Here is a 19,993-nt window from a genome sequence, read left to right on the forward strand (position 1 = left end):
AGGAGTTGTGTACTTGTCGCAGTAGAGTCCAGAAAGTCAAACCAAATGTATCTGACAAAGACATTAAACCCCCTGGTGGTCAGACAAGCTCACTGGGTAAAAACATTAGAGTGCAGCCGACGACTGGCTCTCTACACAAAGTAAACAGACCCAGCAGTGTCGATAAGATAAGCTCAACATAACCTCTGTTCCACCGAATGGGCCGGATTGATTACCCTTTCATTGTGCCAAACCACGTCCTGCCAAGAATACCTGGCCCTAGAAGCCCATATCGCGTACATGAATGCAGAATCGCCCGTATAAGCAGAGACGGAGGTATGTAAATTTTCTGAGCTCTCGCTCTGTGGGGCAGCTGTCTGTCTGGATTGCTGCCCTCTCCCCCTCCTTTCGCCTGGGTTGATGATATATCTACACAGAGGTTTGATCCAGGTGAAACGGAGCCTGCTTAGGAATGCAGACGCGCTGATGGCCGGCAGATGTTGGAAAATATTCGGGAGCAGCTTGTTCACTTTCTAGGCCACAGAGGAGCTTCCCTCTAAAAATACAGAGGAGCAAGAGGAGCTCGGGCTCAAAGAGGCCATGACGTAATGGTAAACACAAATAAGAGGGCATACTCACTGGGCAGAACTCAGATTCGGACCAATTTCTAAGCAGACAATGTTATTTTTAAGTAGTAATATTAATTAAAACACATGAGGCGTCCACACACTCCGTCTGACTTTGCTGCACTGATACGCTTCCTAAAACTAGCAGCTAACGCTAAAATTATACCCCCTAAAACAACTTGCAATTTTGTTAAATAAAAACGTGTGCTGCCACCCCTTTACGGTCCCCAAATGAAGGCAACAAAAGCCAATTCAAGAAGACACCGCCAGCCCCTTTTTCTCTGGGCAGTGGAAAACACTTTTGTTGAGCTGTTGAGAAGAGAGTGGGCAGCGCATGCCTTTTCCCACCTGCTTCCAGCTGGACACTTCTCCAACCCCTCTCGCTCAGTTGTGTAACTCACCCTCAAATGTTATGCAAGTGCAGAGCAGGCAGAAGAAATAAGGCCTCCCTTCTCCCCACACCGCAGACCCTCGCCCTGTGCCAAACAGACCCTGGCTACAGATAAACACAGCGTTTTCAACCTCATCTGGATGATTATTATATTTAGAAATCTAATTACAAATGCACACAATGGAACAACACAGCAGGGGGTCAGAGGTGGAGGGTAGGGGCTTGTGGGGGGTTATAAAATAATATTTTCCAATAATGTGCCAATATTTACAATCCAGTCTTTCACACTGGCTTTTACTGCTAGAGAGGAGGCTAACATACGGATTTGATTAAAGACCACAAACAAAGGCCTAACATTATTACATTGTTATTTATGAATACAGATATAATAAATTACAGAGAGACATACACAAATGGGTTAAGAAAAGAGTAAGAAAGAACATAATTATATAATCACATCACTCAACTTGACTCTTGTTAGCGGTAAGCTAAAATACTTGCTAGTTATAAACAGAAACAATTACCCTGTGCCATTAAGGACCGAGCAGACGGAGCTACGTGCTCTTAGTTTTTAAAAATATCTATTTAGCCTTTAAAATTCCCTCAAGCAAGAAGGAACAGCTCAACCACAAGTCACTTTTGTTCCAGTAACACCTTTATTTTTGTGAAAACAAACCTTGCTAGCCAGCTGCTTAGGCTAATTGTGGTGGGGAGAGCTGTAAACAAAGAAAAGCTAACACCAAACCCAAAGCTAACATTAACCCATGTAAACATTAAGATTAGATTAGGAAAGTTGGTTCTGCCCCTGTTTCCAGGAGCCGCTTTTAGGCCTAATCTGAAGTTGCTATGGCTTTGCCCCTCATCTAACACTGCCTCCTGGTGGTGGCACATAGAACTGCACTCAGGAACACTGGAAAGGCAGAGTTGTGGGGTTTTCTTCTGATTCTCCTTCAGAAGGTTGTAAGCAGTAGTTCGGTTGGGGTGTGTGTGTGTGTGTGTGTGTGTGTTTGGGGTGGGGGGGTGTTGGGGTAAGTAATGAAGTGTTTTTCAAAGCAGTCCTCAACAGATTCAGGAATATCCACCAGAATAATCTGTGCTGCATTCACAGCACAATCGTGTGATACACAGTTATTCACCATGAAAACAAAAGAAAGCCTAACTTGCTAAAAGGGGCCTGGGTGGAGACAGAGGAGTTATATCTGCTCTCAGGCTGTGGAGGGATCATCAGCCAATCACTGCACGTTGCATCATAGCTGATCGTTTTTCAGCGTCCCAAGCCAGAAATATTGAGACAGAGACGCAGTGTGTGAGTGTGTGTGATGTAAGTGGGTGTGTGTGTGATTGCGAGAAGGGAAGGGGCTGCCAAACTCTGGGTGTGGGGGTATATTACAGCTAAAGTGCAACAGGAGTTAATTAGTGAGCTAGCACACACAATCTCTCACATACACACACACAAACTCCACACACACACATACAGTGGCCTGCAGATGTAAGCAATGACGCGATGTGGCAGATCTCTGGCCTCAGCTCCCTCTGCTCTTATATAAGCCTAAACCCTGGGCCAAAATTTAAAGGAGTAGTTTGGGAAAATAATGTAGCCCTCCACCGCAGTCAGTCAAAACACACACACATACACACACACACAATGTACAGAGTTTGTGTCTGCATTTGAAGAAGGTCTGAGTCTAATGCAGCTAACAATTAATGGAAGCTTAGGCTAGATATTTTGCATCTTATCCCCTTGACTCCTTCAATCCCTCATTGCTCACTAGCAGCTCAACATAAGATAATGCTCCTGTAACACTAATTATACAGAAGCATTTTCAAGCATTTCCATTCATCTTGAAATTTTCACACAATGTGAGGGACAGTGTACAAATACTTTTTTTAAAATGTTTAAATGTTTTTAAATGTTTATGGTTTAGCGAGTTAGTCGTTTGTTAGCTAACTGCACAGAAATGAACTATCCATTTCATACAGTAAGTTTCAGGGCTAAAATGCGCTAGCTCAGTAGCAGCAAATACCAAACCAGTCTTGGGAATTCCGCTACATTCAGGCTAAGAAGGAAACTCTCTACATTAGATTTTTCACAGAACTGTTCCTTTAAGGGAAACCACTATGCAGTAGATGCCATCAATATCCAGTAAGTCGTTCTGGCAGACAACAACTTCTTCACTCCAACAGGCTGCTAATGCTCACAGTGACTATTCATTTTCTCCCAACAGGCTGCTAACTGAGTGTGTGTGTATGTGTGTGTGTGTGTGTGTGTGTATGGACCATGCCCACGCTGAGAAGGACCGTGGCGACTTGTCTGCTGCCAAATGAATCAGACTTGTGAAGAACACGCAAGAAGGACGGCATCTTTCCGTACAACAAGTTACTGTGATGTACGTCAAGTAAAGCCAGAGCCAAGGGCTCAGTGACTGTGTGTGTGTTTGTGTACACAACCCCTGAGGGCAGGAGTCCTTCACAATCTGGCGAATGGGTCACTGCAGTAAGTTAACACACTTGGTAAGTTTGTTAGCGCAGGAAACTCACAAAATTTTATTGGACTAATAAGAGACCCCTGAGGTACACCTTTCCACTTTGCCTATACATATATGGAGTAGGCCACCAGCAAAAGTAGGTCAGCCATATTTTTAATAACTGCTGTTTCATATTAGACATACTTGGGCAATGTATGATTGAATGTAAAGGGAATAATAATCATATATACGTATGTATATGTAATTTAATGAACGTTAGATCCTGGTTACCCATTCACAGCAGGTATGCACTGCATTATAACCACCTCACTGTCCATTCTCTCAGCTCCACTGTCCACAGAAGCACTTTGTAGTTCTACAGTTTCCAATTGTAGTCCATTTGTTGCTCTGCATACTTTCTTATCCTCCTTTCCCCCCTGTTCTTCAGCGCTCAGGACCCCCACAGAACAGGTGTGATGTGGTGGTGGATCATTCTCAGCGCTGCAGTGACACTGACGTGGTGGTGGTGTGTTAGTGTGTGTTGTGCTGGTGTAGAGTGGATCAGACACAGCAGTGCTGCTGGAGTTTTTAAACCCCTCAGTGTCTGGACTGAGAACAGTCCACCGACCCAAAACATCCAGCCGACAGCGTCCTGTGTCACTGATGAAGGACTAGAGGACGAGCGACACACACTGTGCAGCGACAGATGAGCTACTGTCTCTGACTCTACATCTACAAGGTGGACCAACGAGGGAGGAGTGTCTGACTTTGTTCCAGGAAATGCCTCATGGGGTCAGAATGAGGACCTTGGTTGTACGTCTTATCCGACCGATGAGGCAGGTCTTCAGGTGCTAATAGGTATAACAGACTCACGCAGTGAGGACTGATGGACACCTTTGCGCTCCGTGTTCAGCGTCGAGTTGCACTCCTCTGTGACTTGCTGTGATGAAATGTCCCAAATGTTTTCACTCTCCAGTGTAAGAGTATGTGCCACATCAGCAGATTCCATTCCGTGTGTTTTTGATGGTCTGTGGGCAACATGCACGAGAAGACCATCGTTCAGCTGAGAGCTCGGCTCTGTGGACGTTAGCTTTAGATGTGGTCTGCGTTTTTCAGCAGCTTCTATTTACAGCCTTAAACACAGCATAACGAGAGCGGAATGAACATGACTCACACAAACAGCTATAAAGACTCACGCCATGAGGGGCCTTACATGCACGCTCGGGACACACTCGCACACATACACACACCTTCATCTGGGACAAATTACATGTATGTACTTACGTAACATACGTAAATCCTACTTACGAAACATTATTACACATACAATACTCATATTCATTCATTCATTTTCTGTAAGCACTACACCATTAGGAAAAATGCAGGAGCACACCCTGGACAGGGCACTCACCCAGTCACTCACACCTGTGGATAGTTTCACACACTCACCCAGTCATCCACAAACATGTCCCTGTGGACAGAGCGAGTGTGTGAGTGAGTAGGTGAGTGTCCGAAGCTATACACTGATGAGTCTGGAGTGGGCTACGGTCAAAGGGAATGAAAACCACACTCTATTTACTGGATGCTGTCAGCACAAACAGTGCCAGATCCTCATGAAGGCACACACTTAATGCAGGAGCTTGTTCAATATGCTAGCGTGGCTAACAATGAACAGAAACATGTGGGACTTACTGGAACAATGCTAACAGTTTCTGTTAGTCTCACAGTAACAGTGTTAACGTGAATGTTGGCCACACCACCAAAATAGGCCTGACCTGACAGCGACCTCCTGACCCGACCCACACTGTCACTTTTGAAAAGGCATCATATCTAATGCCAGGCATTGTAGTCCTGCACAAAGAGAGGAATACGCCACACCAAATGGAAGGACATCGAACCTTTAATCGCAGTGACAGTCCATGGTTTAACATTGGTCCACTCTGATGGTGCTTTTCCAATGTGTGGTACCTACGCTCTGTTTGGTCCCTGGTTCCTAGTTGATTTCCACTACCACAGCTCCCACCCCGAAATGTATCCTGGTGTCGTCTCAAAGCCCGTCTCTAATGGGAACAGCAGGCTTTGGAAACCACAGCTATAGCATTGTTTACTCATGGTGTATTGGCGTGTTGTTGTTGTTTGGGACTGAACACAGCTCCGTCATCAGTTCAGACAGATCAGTAGAGTTTGTTCCTTCCTTGTTGCAGCGTCCAGCTCTCGCTGGATTCTTTCGTCGGCCACCGATCCAAGGAGCGTTTGAACCTCTTCAAAAGACCACGGCGTCATTTTACGAGCTGCCGTCGTGAGTCGGATAAAAACAAACGTGATCTCTGCTGCAGCTGGAGTGCATGGCGTAGAGTGACGACTCTCTCTGGACGATCAGCGCTCTGCAAGGTTTACACGCCACGGTTTAGTCCCTACTCGACTCGCTCTGAACCACGAGAGAACAGCCACTAAACAAGAACCCACTTCCAGGGATCAGGACCAAATTTACTTGATGGAAAAGCACATAATCTGAGTAGAGTCGAGTACTTTGCACACTGTATCATGAAGTGGAAAAGCACTGTAACGGAGCCTCACCCATGGTCCACTTACAGGGAAGTTCCACTCATCCACCATTATGGATCTCATATACTTGCTAAATACTGTCCACCATAATTTGAATGCACCAGAGCAGTGTCCAGCCCAATAAGAGTGACAACATGAGCGAATCCAACCCAATAATCTGGACCAGATCCAGGGTGGGTTGTAGCACAGTCCTGCTCACAGTCCAGTCTGGTCTAGGGAGTGTCCAGCACGACGTGCATGTTGCAGTTTAGAATGGATTAAGCCAAGAAAAGTGGTCCACGGCATAGAGTTCGGCCAATAATGGTGGACCAGGTAGGTCCAGTGTAATTAAAGTGGACAAGATTGGTGCAAGAGGCCAATAAGGAAGGTCCATGCCAGTAAGACTGGGTTGGAGTAGAATGTAACCCATTAAGAGTGGACCCAACCCAAAACGAGTGGAGTCCAAACCAATAATAAAGTATTAAGAGAGACACAGGCAAATAAGAGAGAATGAGAGTAGAACATTGCGCAATAATAATGCACTGAACGAATTCACAGAGGCAGACGTGCTGTGTTCAAATCCAGCTGTTTTACTAAGATGCCCCATCTGTGGTGCTAAGCAACAAGGGGTAGATAATAAACTGCCACAGGGTCCTTACTGCACCCATAGGGTCTTGGAACACAATACATTAGCAGTTAGCATGTCAAGCAAGTATAACATATCTATTGCTCACAGCGGCATGGCTGGACTCCTACGGATAGAAGAACATCAAGAAGCCAGAAACCTGGGGATCCTTAAATAGAGCTAGCATCATAACATGAGCAGAACACCAGGGGTGGATATATTACTACGATGGGAGGAAGGAAATCATAAGACTTAATGCTAATATCACAGAAAACAGGCCTTTGGCAGTGTGACGACTGGGCCATTAAAACTCCATCAAGCCCACCATGAACCCCAGCCCTGGCTTATCCTCATGTTATTATCTATTAGCAAAAGCAGGGCTAATCTTTTGTTAGAGTGGTGCTGTTTCGACAAATGAAAGGTAGTGCATTAACTCTTTACACTCTAAAGTGAATACACACATAGGGAGATGCATCCTATTCACTAAGTCCATGTGTTTCATTCACCCTCATTTCCACAGGTGTATAAAATCAAGTACCTAGCCCTGCAGTCTGCCTTTACACACGTTTGTGAAAGAATGGTTTGTTCCAAATAGCTACATTTCAGCATGTTTCTGTAGCAAGATGTCACTGTTGCAACAAGCGATTTCATGACATTTCTTCCCTCTTAGATATTCCAGAATTAACGGTGTGCAGTATTATTGAGGAGTGGATGCAATGGAAACCACAGCAACTCGGCCACACACCTGTAGACCATGTATTAGCGCTAGCCGTATACAATTAAGGCTGTGTGACTTAAGCAACATGCTAAAATGCTTAGAACTCTCAGCACATGTGCTAATTCTCTAACAATACTGGGCACCATTTTTGCATCCTAATTAGCAGCACTCTCTCACTCTGGCTCTTTGATGCACTCACACACATAAAAAATATAAGTTAAGAATAAGCTGCAAACCTATATAAAGTTCCAGTAATGCCAAAAAAATGTAAATACGTAAAACAAAAAAATGATATATAGTGACATGACCATGAAAAAACAAACAAATAAAAAACAGCTAAGTGCTGAGGTGCATAGTAAAAGTTGCTAACGCTCTGCTGAGTCAATAACTGCAGATACCTTAACCTGCACTGGCTTAAACATCAGCACAAAAGCTCCATGGCAGAGCAGGTGAGGATAACGCTTCCTGTCTGACTGCACTCTGCCAACTGTAAACTTTGTTGGAGAAGGGATAATGCGATGGGATTGTTTTTCAGGGGCTGCCCTAGGCCCCTTTGTTCCAGTGAAATGAAATCCTAATTTGGCATATCAACACACCCTGTGCTTGCAAATTTGTATGTAGTTTGTGGAAGACCCTTCTCTATCTTCTCATCGTGACTATGCCCCTGTGCACAAAGCAAGGTCAAAAAGGCATGGTTGGGTGAGTTTGGTGTGGAAGAACTTGACTGGCTCCCCACAAAGCCATGACCTCAGCCTCATCCAAAACAGTTGCGATGAACTAGAACTGAGATTGTGAGCCAGACCCTCTCATCAAATATCAGTGTCTGAACTCACAAATGCTCTTCAGGACGAACGGGCAACAATCCAGACATACGCTACTAAATTTTATAGAAAGCCTTCCAAGAAGAGTGGAAGCTGCAAAGGTTGGACCAACTTGATGTTAATGCCTGTAGATAGAGCAAGGAATGAAATAAACGGTGTCCCAATACTTATGTCCATATAGTGTATGTGCTAGAGACTCACACACAGTCAGAAATTACAACAGTGGACATCATCAGTGTGTTGTAGATTGTCCTTTTAATATGAAATAACAAGGACAGTCCCTTTTTTATATAAAACAAATAATAATAATAATAATAAAAAACACAATATCAAAATAAAAGTCCCTCACAGCAAGCAGTGTGGCTGTTTATTTACCAGGGGCCACAGAAATATAAACAAACATAACCCCCCCATGAGGTACCATGTCAAAGAGAGTGACCTCTCATTCAAAAAAACACTAGTACATAGTCAGTCAGTGTAAGTGGTCCTTCCTTGGGTCCATCCTCTTCATGGGATGGAAACTTTACCTGACGAAGAGAACAATGGTCATCAGAGTGAAGGTGGAGGAAGGACTCCATAACTATTCTGGCGCTGTTATAAACACCAATGATGAGTGACCACACTGACCACACACTGCAACATAGTGACATGTTGGTCAAACCGTTTCCATGGTTACCTTTTAGGAAGCACTGTCAGCATCACCATGAGAATGACCAGCACTGGTCCGGTCAACAGGAGCATGAGCAGGAGGTGGAGGGTCAACTGTTTCCATGGTTACCTTCTGATCTTCAGCCACAATCTCAACACCTTCACAATGAGGATGTGGGACGTTTGTTTCCATGGTTACAGTTTGGCCATTAGTGATGCTGACCTGACCACCATCATCATCCTCATCATCACCAGAACTTCCATCTTCACGAGAAAGACGAAGATCTGTGTCCGTGCCCTTTTTCTCTGTGATGTGAGCAACAATGTGGACATGCTGCTTATCATCATCATCTTCATCATCATCATCATCTTCCTCACTCCTAATCTCTCCTTCCTCTGTCTCTGATTTATCACCAGTCCTCCCCTTCTTTGTATGTTTCCGACTCTCTGGAGCCTCTGGATCCTGTCTGGAAGAGGGTGGAGGTGGGGTTCCCCCAGGGGTGGAGCTTGTGGATGGCACTGCGCTCTTCTTTTCTGTAACAAAACACACACACACACACATCAGTCTAAGTACAGTGTGTAACTGTTTTATCCCTGTGTGTGTGTGTGTGGTGTGTGTGCGAGGTTCTAGCCTCATTCACAATGTTCTGGATTATACAGCCCTTCACATCAGTTCACTAGTGTTCTCTCTAATTCACACGGTTCCAGAAGCTTCTCTCCAATCACACTGTTCTAAAACGCCCCGTTTCATTCACAAGGTTCTACAACGTTCTCTCCCATCACTGTTCTAAAACATCTTCCCATTCATACTGTTGAATGGTCTAGAGACACAGATCTAGACAAACCCTGCTAACACTGTTCCAGAATGTTCTCTATCATTGATGCTGTTCTACAAAGTTATGCTCTTTCACACTGTTCTAGAACGTCCAGACTCATTCACAACTGAATGAGGGAGCATGTGTGTGAGTGAGTGAGTGGGTGAATGAATGAGGGAGCATGTGTGTGAGTGAGTGAGTGACTGAATGAGGGAGCACGTGTGTGAGTGAGTGAGTGGGTGAATGAATGAGGGAGCATGTGTGTGAGTGAGGGAGCGAGTGAACGGGGGAGTGAACAACTTTAAAAAATGTTCCATGAAGTTTATCTCTTACACAACATCCTGTGTGTGTGTGTGTGTGTGTGAAGCTGTGGGGGTCTGTGGAATGAGCTGATGAGGTAAGTGTAAGAAGGAGCCTTGTTAGCTGTAGGAAAAGTGCAGCTGGGGCATACGCACACACACACACACACACACAAACAACCACACACACACACACCCCTGGAATAGACCCTGAGGGGCTGACTCCACCGAGGGTCCTCTGAGACTGTGTTCCTCGTACAGAACTGAGTTTGTGTGTGTGTGTGTGTGTGTGTGTGTGTGTGTTTACTACCCTAAAATCTCCGCAGCAGTGTCCTTCACAGTCTCAGTAAAACAATAAAGGGATGAATCAGAGAAAACGACGCCTTTTGAGAGATTCGTTGCAGTGACAGTTATTTTTAGTGGGCGGGACTAAACTCTGCGTAAGTGATGTCAGTTCTGCCACAGAGCCAATCAGAGTTAGCGATACATTTATGCCCCCACCCCCTCCTCGGTAAAGACCCTCCCCTTCAGCGCAGTCAGCCTCTAAAGGAGTGGAGAGCCGTCTCAGGGGGTCATTTCCTCAGTGAGGGACGTCCTGTATCTGGACAGCATTAAAATCACAGTAGGACAAGCACATCCATTGTGTGTGTGTGTGTGTGTATTCAGATTATAGACTAAACTTTCATAGCTGGCCGGATCTCAGCCCTCGTCCACTGCAGGGGCGTCCAAACCCAGGCTGGACAAGGTTCAGTACTTTTACACACACACACAAACACACACACACACACCAAACTAAAGAGTGGCTTTAACACACTTGGAGGAGTGTGTTATTATTTGTTAGTTTATTGTTGATAATGTGTGAATCTCTTAAAAAATGAGAAAAGATCTCAGACTGGTTACATATTCTCTCTCTCTCTCTCTCTCTCTCTGAGCAGTGTGTGGTGCATCTTTGGCTGCATGCTCTACGCTAGTATAATATGATAGATGTAGATAGAGACAGCTGAATAAGGCCCTTCCTTAAGCAACACACACACACACACACAGTGTTACGCAAAGCCTGTTTCCAGGCACACTGACCCTAAACATTACAGAAGAAATAAAGCCTGGACACTGGAGACCAACCCTCAGAGGAAGAGTGTGTTAGTATGATGACACTTTCTGGCTGGTGGACGATGCCAGGATATGTCTCTAGAGATGTGTGTGTGTGTGTGTGTGTGTGTGTGTACCAGTCTGTTTGTCCCAGGAATAAAATCACATTGTGGGGACCTCTCTTCCTTGTGGGGACCACCAGCTGGTCCCCACAATGTTATCATTACATTTTTAGTTGAAGATGTGTTTCAAGGTTTTAAAGTTGAGCTAGAATTAATTAATTATGGAAAATTTAAAGTTGCAAAAACGAAGGGAAACAAGGGAACTCTATGTAATGTCCCCACAATTCACAGATACACCATTGTGTGTGTGTGTGGGTGTGTGTGGCTGATGTTTTGGTGAGTAACATGGAGACTGAAAAACTGGCCGTGTGACTCAGGATCTGTCCACTGCTGTAATGACGGTCTAACGAGGCCCCTCTGGACCAGACCCTAATCCATCGGACGAGGACAAAGACGTCAACATCGGCCAAGCCTTAAAAACCCTAGTTCTGGGTCAAATGTCAGCCTCCGACTGTCCCCCACCCCAGCCCCCAACTTAAACAGAGCCCATCAGTCAAGGCTTCTTTTCACCGCAGCTACGAAGCTAATGTAGCTACACTCTACACTGTATACTAGGGTATCACCCACAACTTTGCTGCAGTTACAACATGCTATGTCAGACCATTGCTGTGACGATTTGATGGCAGCTCTGAGAGCTTTAGTGAGGAGTGTGTGAGGCTGAGAGCTGAGAGACTGCTGTGCTGCATTATTCACCTGGGAATCTAGTGAGGTATTCCTGACAGTGCTCCTTCAGCACCACGTAGACTTCTGGGTACTCCACTACTGTCTTAAACATCAGGTTCTCACGGAGACTCTTCTTCACCTCCAGCTTGTGGAACCTGCCACAAAAATGAGGAACAACACAAAGCAAAGGTCAGTAAAGTAACAAAGTGCTAGTCTGAGACTTCATTGTAAAATCCCACCAGGCGTCTCCTCCTCGGGGCTCCAGGATACGGAGGGCTGTGGCATCACTGGGCTTTTCCACTGTATGGAATCTACTCTACACAACTCTACTCACTTTTTGTCCATGGTCCCTGTTCTTTTTTCCAGCACAACCCCAGAAATGTATTGGGTGTTATCTCAAATCTCAGTCTCTAAGGGGAACAGTGGGCTTTGAAAACCACAACAACGGCGGTGGTAACGTTAAGCGGTGTTTACTCATGGTGTATTGGCGTGTTGTTGTTGTTGGGGACTGAACACAGCTCCGTCATCAGTTCAGACAGATCAGTAGAGTTTGTTCCTTCCTTGTTGCAGCGTCCAGCTCTCGCTGGATTCTTTCGTCGGCCACCGATCCAAGGAGCGTTTGAACCTCTTCAAAAGACCACGGCGTCATTTTACGAGCTGCCGTCGTGAGTCGGATAAAAACAAACGTGATCTCTGCTGCAGCTGGAGATTTTACAGATGGAGAGTTGGTGCTGGTCGTCTGCGTTGCGTGGCGTAGAGTGACGACTCTCTCTGAACAATCAGCGCTCTGCACGGTTTACACGCCACGGTTTAGTCCCTACTCGACTCGCTCTGAACCACGAGAGAACAGTAGCATAGTGTAGGGACCACACAGTGGAAAAAGCTGCAAAAATCTCGAGACCAGGAGGAGTTGGGTCTTCAAGCCCTTTCGGCTTTCGTGCCGCATCGGGCCTGAAGAATGTGTGTGTGGGAAAGGGCTGTGTGTGTCGGAGTATTAGTGAGCTGCTGACCACAGCTATGCTCTCTGTGGGATGGGGAACGCTGCTGGAACGCTGCGGAGTCAAACACTGTCATCTGCTCCGCATGGAAAACAGTCATTTAGGATCATCAGTCTTCAGTTTTTATTTTTCCTTTTTCACTCCGTCTGCCTGTCACTCTCTCGCTGCCTCTTTATCTCCCCCTCTCTCTCGCTCCTGCTCGCTGTGGTTGTCCGGCCGGGCTCAGAGAGGGGGAGGGAGCTCTTCTCTGAACTGAACCGAGACACAGAAATGAGGGGAAAAATGAAGGAATAATCTCCGACCACTTTGTAAACAAACAAACCGCACCGAGGTGAAAGGCGCTCTTGTGCTCCCTGTCCTGATTTCCAGTAAGAGGACGTTTACGGGCCGGGGGTTAACTTTAGCACAGCGGCCTGTTTCAGGCTCTAACACGGTCGCTTTGGGAGAGGTGTGTGTGTGTGTGTGTGTGTTTAAGAGTCAACAAGGTGTCACCCAACGTGACCCGTTTCACAGAAATCACTCGCTGTTTGGAGGATGGACAAATAACCACAAAAAATAAGTCAAATATCAATAAATAAACGCAAATAAATATATATTTAATGTATGAAGAAAAATGCAATGGACACACATCCATTAATCAACAACATTCACCATTTTATTTGGGCTATATTTGCTTTTTCAAATGTATTTACCTCTGTTTTTCTACATTTCTCTGTTATTTCTTCCTGTATTTCCACACTTTAAACAAATATTGACCACCAATTAGTCAACGTTTACACATCTGCATCCCATCTTCAGCCGCTTAGATTAATTATTCAACTGCAGCATGTACACACAGCATCTAAAACACTTCACACACACACACACACACACACACACACACCACTCAGGGCCTACACCTGGGTCGACTGAGCTGTGAGAGGGGGTTGGACACTGGAATATCTCTGGAAATGTAATGTAATCTGCAGCCAGACCCTCACCAAACTTAAAATCTGGCGTGACGTAGTGTAGGTTCACACTTCAGGTCAAAAGGCCCAAGGGGCAGCAGGGACAGCACGGGTTGTGTTCATCGTGTTCAGACACAGGAGACGCGCTGTCACTCGCAGTTTATCCCAGTCTTGCACACGCTTCTTCTGTTCATATCTGTTGTTTTTCTTTGTTTATCGTTTTCCTGCCACTCTGCATCTTTCTCTTCCACTCACCCCCCCCCCCCCCCTCCCCCTGTGTCTGGTACTCTCTGTTCCTCTGGGGGGAATGACTTATGTAAGCACTGACAGGAGGTAATGATACTTTGGTATGACAGGGTCATGTTGCTGTCAGAAAGTAATCAGAGCGCATACAGAGCACAATTTTGTGTGTGTGTGTGTGTGTGTGTGTGTGTGTATAAATAGGCTACCCCATAGAGAGTGCATGTTATTTCAATTGCTCTCATTAGATGTATTTAACACCTAAGCTACCAGCCTCTAACTGCTGACTGCAGCATTTCAGATATTTCTATAACACCCCCCCCCACCTCTGAATCTCAGTGGAAAAAACTGAGAACGTGTGTGTGCACTAACTTGTCTAATGAGCCCTGTACAGAGACCCAATGTCTTCACAAGACACTATAAGACAAGGTGGTGTGTGTGAGAGTGAGTCAGGACACAACACACACTAACACACCACCACCACGTCAGTGTCACTGCAGCGCTGAGAATGATCCATCACCACATCACACCTGCTCTGTGGGGGTCCTGAGCGCTGAAGGTGAAAGGTGGCTAACAAAGTATGCAGAGCAACAGGAGGGCTCCAGTCTGTAAGTGTAGATCTACAAAGTGCTCCTGTGTGGTCAGTGGAGCTGAGAGAATGGGCAGTGAGTGCAGAAACAAAGCGGCAGTTTGGTGTATATTCAGTGGAAGTACTCTAAAGTTTAGTAATACAATATTGCTAAACGTGTGTGTGTGTGTGTGTGTGTGTGTGTGTTGGCATGCTCTCTGGCTGCTTCCTGTTATTAGTGTCAAGTTCCTTCGCCCCTCCTGGAGGTAAAAATCATTACAGGAGGCCAAAAGGGCGGAGTCACTGTCACCATCACCATTACAACACGCTGTCAATCACCTCACAAATACAGGGAGCACAAGGGACCTCCGTGTGAAGTAGAGCTTATGAAGGTGTCTGGGAAATGTAAAGCACCCCAAGGCCTTTAAAGACTAATGAGTAGTGGATTAATTTCACTGTTACTACATTTACACCAGCAGCTTTCAGCAGACGCTCTAATCCTGAGCGGCTCACCCTTTTAATCATAGACGACTTCCACTGACAAGACTATGCGCTACTTAAAACAGCGCTCCAGAATCGTGTAGCTATTTATTTAGGGGGCTGTCGATCAATTACAAATGTTTATAAATAAAAATTAAATATAAAACAAAAGAATCAATGTAAAATCACTTACTTTAGTAAAATATCTCAGTGTAGTTTTGACGATTTTTGAATTTGAATCTCTTAATTTGCTGTGTGAAATATCCAGGGGGAGCTTTAGCATCAAACACAGAGGATTTAACACAGAAATGTAACGCTACAGCGCACCTCATCCCTCAGTCATGGAAACAGGAGCTTTTTGTTTTGGGATTTAATTCATATTTCAGTCTAAATTAAAGGTAAACTACCTTCTGAACTCAACAGTAAACAGTGTTTACATCGCTAGATAAAACGGCTAATGTGTCACTAGACTGTGTAAATAAGAGTGAATTATAGGAGGAAGTTGTGGCCAAATTTGTTAAAATGATTAGTTAACATTTAAAATATTAAATTTCCTCAAACTTTGTTATTGTCCTCCAAGCGAGCTCCCATCCACTGGTGACTAACTCTTATGTCCCACAGAAACAGCTATTTTCTGTTAACATCTGCGCTACACACAAACACACTGCTGTTTCTGAATGTTTGGGGCTTACAGTTGGGTTTAAGTTTAAGTTTAAGCTTAAAGTTAGATCTAGTAACAGTATTTAACCTGCACTAACATTATTATAAATGCACTTACATTAAAGTGTAGTATTTAGGTTAGCATTATGTTTAGTTTAGTTTAGTTAGCATCAGCTGTAAACAAGCACAAAACACCGCTGATTCTAAACGTTTGGACCTAAGAGTTAGGTTTAAGTTTAAAGTTAAGGTTTATTTTTAAATGTAGTGCTGCGTTTAGAAGCAGGTTTAGGGTTGGGGACAGGGTTGTGGGGAAACGCTGTTCTCTGGTTTGTTTATGCATTTTTTTTTTTAAAGTGGGAACGGTATGACTAAGGAAACAACGATTGTATGTGGCTGAGGTTTAACTTTTCTGCACGTTTTAATTCACTGTTTGGTTTCCCACAGAAACTCATTTGTAACCTGAGAGAGTCCAGTTCAGTGGTCAACCCACAAAATGGGTCAGTGGTTTCTCACCTCTCTGAGCCGGGCTGCCTCTTCTCCGACTTCATAAACACACACAGCTGATCAGGAGAAGAGAGCACATACAGCTTCAGCCTGCAAACAAACACACACAAACACACACTGATTTTAGCCTGGTTATACCCCAGTTTTACCCTGGGTTTACTCCGGTTATACCCCAGTTTTACCCTGGGTCTACTCCGGTTATACCCCAGTTTTACCCTGGGTTTACTCCGGTTATACCCCAGTTTTACCCTGGGTCTACTCCGGTTATACCACAGTTTTACCCTGGGTCTACTCTGGTTATACCACAGTTTTACCCTGGGTCTACTCTGGTTATACCCCAGTTTTACCCTGGGTCTACTCCGGTTATACCCCAGTTTTACCCTGGGTTTACTCCGATTATACCACAGTTTTACCCTGGGTCTACTCCGGTTATACCCCAGTTTTACCCTGGGTCTACTCCGGTCAAACCCCAGTTTTACCCTGGGTTTACTCCGGTTATACCCCAGTTTTACCCTGGGTCTACTCCGGTTATACCCCAGTTTTACCCTGGGTCTACTCCGGTCAAACCCCAGTTTTACCCTGGGTCTACTCCGGTCAAACCCCAGTTTTACCCTGGGTCTACTCCGGTCAAACCCCAGTTTTACCCTGGGTCTACTCCGGTCATACCCCAGTTTTACCCTGGGTCTACTCCGGTCATACCCCAGTTTTACCCTGGGTCTACTCCGGTCATACCCCAGTTTTACCCTGGGTCTACTCCGGTCATACCCCAGTTTTACCCTGGGTCTTCTCCGGTCATACCCCAGTTTTACCCTGGGTTTACTCCGGTCATACCCCAGTTTTACCCTTGTTTACTCTGGTCATACCCCAGTTATACTCTGCGATTTAAACTGGTGATACTCCAGTTGTACCGCATTGATTCCATGTTTGTACACTAGCTATACCCTCTTGATTCCCTGGATTTACCCTGTGTTTGTTCCCTGTTTATACCCCAGTTTTACTCTGTTACACCACAGAAAAGCCCTGGTCACATCCTTCAGCAGACTGCCATCAATTACCATGGTTTTAAATCTTTCTTGTTAATAATTCTGAACGCTGAAATGGGTTAGTCCTACTAAATTCTCTTAACTTCTTGGACAAGGAGCTGCCCTCCCACTGAAACAAAACACAGCCGCACAGTGGAAGTGTGTGTGTGTGTCTGTTCTGAGTTGTTACTGTAAGAAATGCACAAGCTTCTGAAAAACTAGGAAAAATGGAAAAACGGAGGTCTTAATGTCTTTGTTTTGGCCAGCCTCCCTGACGCAAGGCTGGGGAAAGAGAGGAACTAGTCACGTTGGACCAGACGGCACGTTTCCCTCGCGCTGCTCTAACGGTGATGTTTGGGTTCTTTGTGCCGTGACTCACTCAGAGAGAGTGAACCTTCATCTTCACATGCTGTGTTTGTTTCTGTGTGTGATTCTTCAGTCGAGAGCATCTGCGTTGTTCAGAAACCCACAATGAGGAGGTTAACCTCCGATCAAACGCACACACTCCTCATAGCCTCGCTGAGAAACCCACGCCAGAACTGACCACAGGTGGACAGGTGGAACAGCAGGACGCTCCTCAGGACCAGAACCGAACCATTCCTCAACCACAAGGAACGCACTCCCCTGGCCAAGTTACGTAACACACACATCGAGAATTTTAATAATAACAGAACGCGGTTTGGGCTGGGAAGGAGTTTCAGGACTTGATGAGTTCTCCATGCAGTCTCAACGGCGTTCCGAACTATATTTATCCCTCTTCTTCATCACTTCATCATTTTCATTCCTCTCCTGCAGCCAACAAGTGCAGCTTCGATGGAGTGGATTTCACTGGAAGAGTCATCTGTAACCAGACCACACAATGTCAGGGTCTGTGTTTGTGCATTCTTCTGTTAATATCGTACGCAGATACGAAGGAACAGTCAAAATGTTATCGGAATCTTGTTTTGTCCAAACAAAACCACATATCTCCATAAACATAACTTTCCAGTGAAGGAGAAGGGTTTCAAATTTGGCGAAGCATATTTAGGATTCGTCATTCAGAGCATTTCCACTGGTCTAAGTGTCGTCCCTATCCCTGGGAAGGAGGATCGAACCCAGTCGATGCCTCAGCCGTCAGAGTCCTAGAGAGCATTGGCCTTGCTCTCTGGGTGGGTAGGATGGACCCCTCTCTCCTCATTACTACCCACAGTGCTAGTTTGACACTGATAAGATAGATCTGGGCAGTTTACATTCCCCTCCAAAGTATTTAAACATAAATGGTGGGCTGGGCACACATTTTTTGAAGGAAGCATGAGTTCACCTCTATTCCCCAGAGGCTGGGGTACTGTGTGCAGCCAGAGGACACAGACAGGTAGGGTTGGAGATATTTCAGCAACATACTGCAGAAGAAAATCTGCAGGGGAGTCTATGCATTGACCCCATTTTTTTGTTTTTTTGCTTGGGGACGTTTTGCTCATGTTGGCAGTGACCAGGAGGAAAAATATATACAAATGAACCTTTTAAAGGAGCAATCTGTAATATATTTACTGTACTAAATCATAAATGACCAGGGTGTATCATCATAGATAAAGAATACATGTTAAGTTGAAGCACTGGTGTCTCTAATAGCAGTGCTGAATCCAGGATATTCTCTTTGAAGAGGTCCGTCCTAGAGCGGAACACTATGTTTTTTGGCCTGAGATCCTGCCCACTGTCCAATCACAGCGAAGTCTGAACACCCCGGGTTGCCAGATACGACACACAACAGGCACAAACACAACCTGCTGGAGCCATGGAAGTAGCTAACTAACAGATTTTACCAGACCTAAAAAGTTTCCATGACCAGAAACCAGATTGTGGAATATGGGAAATTAACATCAGCTTTATCTAGTGGTCAAAGTTAAGGTGGAAATGGACATTAAACTCTTGGAAATGCAGGAAAAACAGGTTGCCTTTCGCTATCGTAGGTGAAATGAAATGAAGTACACTTGGTGTGTGTGTTTTAAACAAAAAATGTATGGAAAAAGGGGTGTATTGCCAAAGCTAGTGCTATCTTCACTCTGTCCTAGTTGCCAATTTAAGGTGGAATGGAAGATTCATGTAAGCTGGCCCACTGAACATTTTAACACAAAAATTATGAACAAGAAGCAAACATCTGCCTCTCAAAGAAATCTCTCTCCACTGTTTTGAACCTGTATTTGTTTTGCCAAGTTATCGCCGCTGTGACCATGGAGGCACAGATCTCTGATATCGTCGAGGGGAATGACACGTCTACAGCTGCAGAAGCATTCATTATCTCACTGTTGTCTGCTTTTATCTTTGTTTCACCACAGATGTCTCGCTCTAAACTCGACACAGTGTCCCGTCTCCTCGTCTGGGAATGGCATCACTCCACTGTGGGCCTTTGCCGTCCACCAAACCCACTCCTCTGAAACAAAGGTCAAAAACCCAGAGTCCTCCAGCACCACGTCCTGCGCTGCTGCTGATTTCTTGCCTTATTATCACATAGTTAGGATTTAGGAGCCTGGTGACAGCCCCAGAACCACAGACACAATCTCATTTCTATATTTACACCCTAAAACAGCCACTTTAACGAGACCTGGCCTGTGGACAGAGCAGCAGGGCGTAAAACCCCAGCCACATAAACGAAGCCTTCAGCACATTCAGCTCCACAGGCAGTCCCTAAAGAGCCCTGTAAATATGCTCCTATTGTCTCTCTGCTTTCCTTTTGTTCTGTTTACAATCAGGGAATGAGACAAGGCTTTTATTTTGAGGAACAGAGTCCAGCAG

At 45.1% G+C, this 19,993-nt stretch overlaps 1 protein-coding gene across 2 annotated transcripts in view; it reads right to left on the reverse strand.

Moving 5' to 3' along the window:
- Window positions 1-8,405: 8,405 nt before the first annotated feature.
- The window catches only part of znhit6 (zinc finger HIT-type containing 6), a 37,786-nt gene continuing 26,198 nt past the window's right edge, over window positions 8,406-19,993 (reverse strand). The window contains exons 9-12 of one of the 2 annotated variants that reach the window (XM_066673344.1): window positions 16,212-16,292; window positions 11,836-11,960; window positions 8,846-9,351; window positions 8,406-8,696 (exon numbers count right to left, since the gene is read on the reverse strand). In XM_066673344.1, the coding sequence (XP_066529441.1) occupies window positions 8,849-9,351; window positions 11,836-11,960; window positions 16,212-16,292 (709 nt within the window). In that variant the 3' untranslated portion in view covers window positions 8,406-8,696; window positions 8,846-8,848. Of the gene's footprint in view, window positions 9,352-11,835; window positions 11,961-16,211; window positions 16,293-19,993 lie in introns of both variants that reach the window. The other variant, XM_066673342.1, reaches the window with a different exon arrangement.

The sequence above is a fragment of the Hoplias malabaricus genome, chromosome 5 (genome assembly GCF_029633855.1).
Source record: "Hoplias malabaricus isolate fHopMal1 chromosome 5, fHopMal1.hap1, whole genome shotgun sequence".
NCBI classification, from domain to species: domain Eukaryota; kingdom Metazoa; phylum Chordata; class Actinopteri; order Characiformes; family Erythrinidae; genus Hoplias; species Hoplias malabaricus.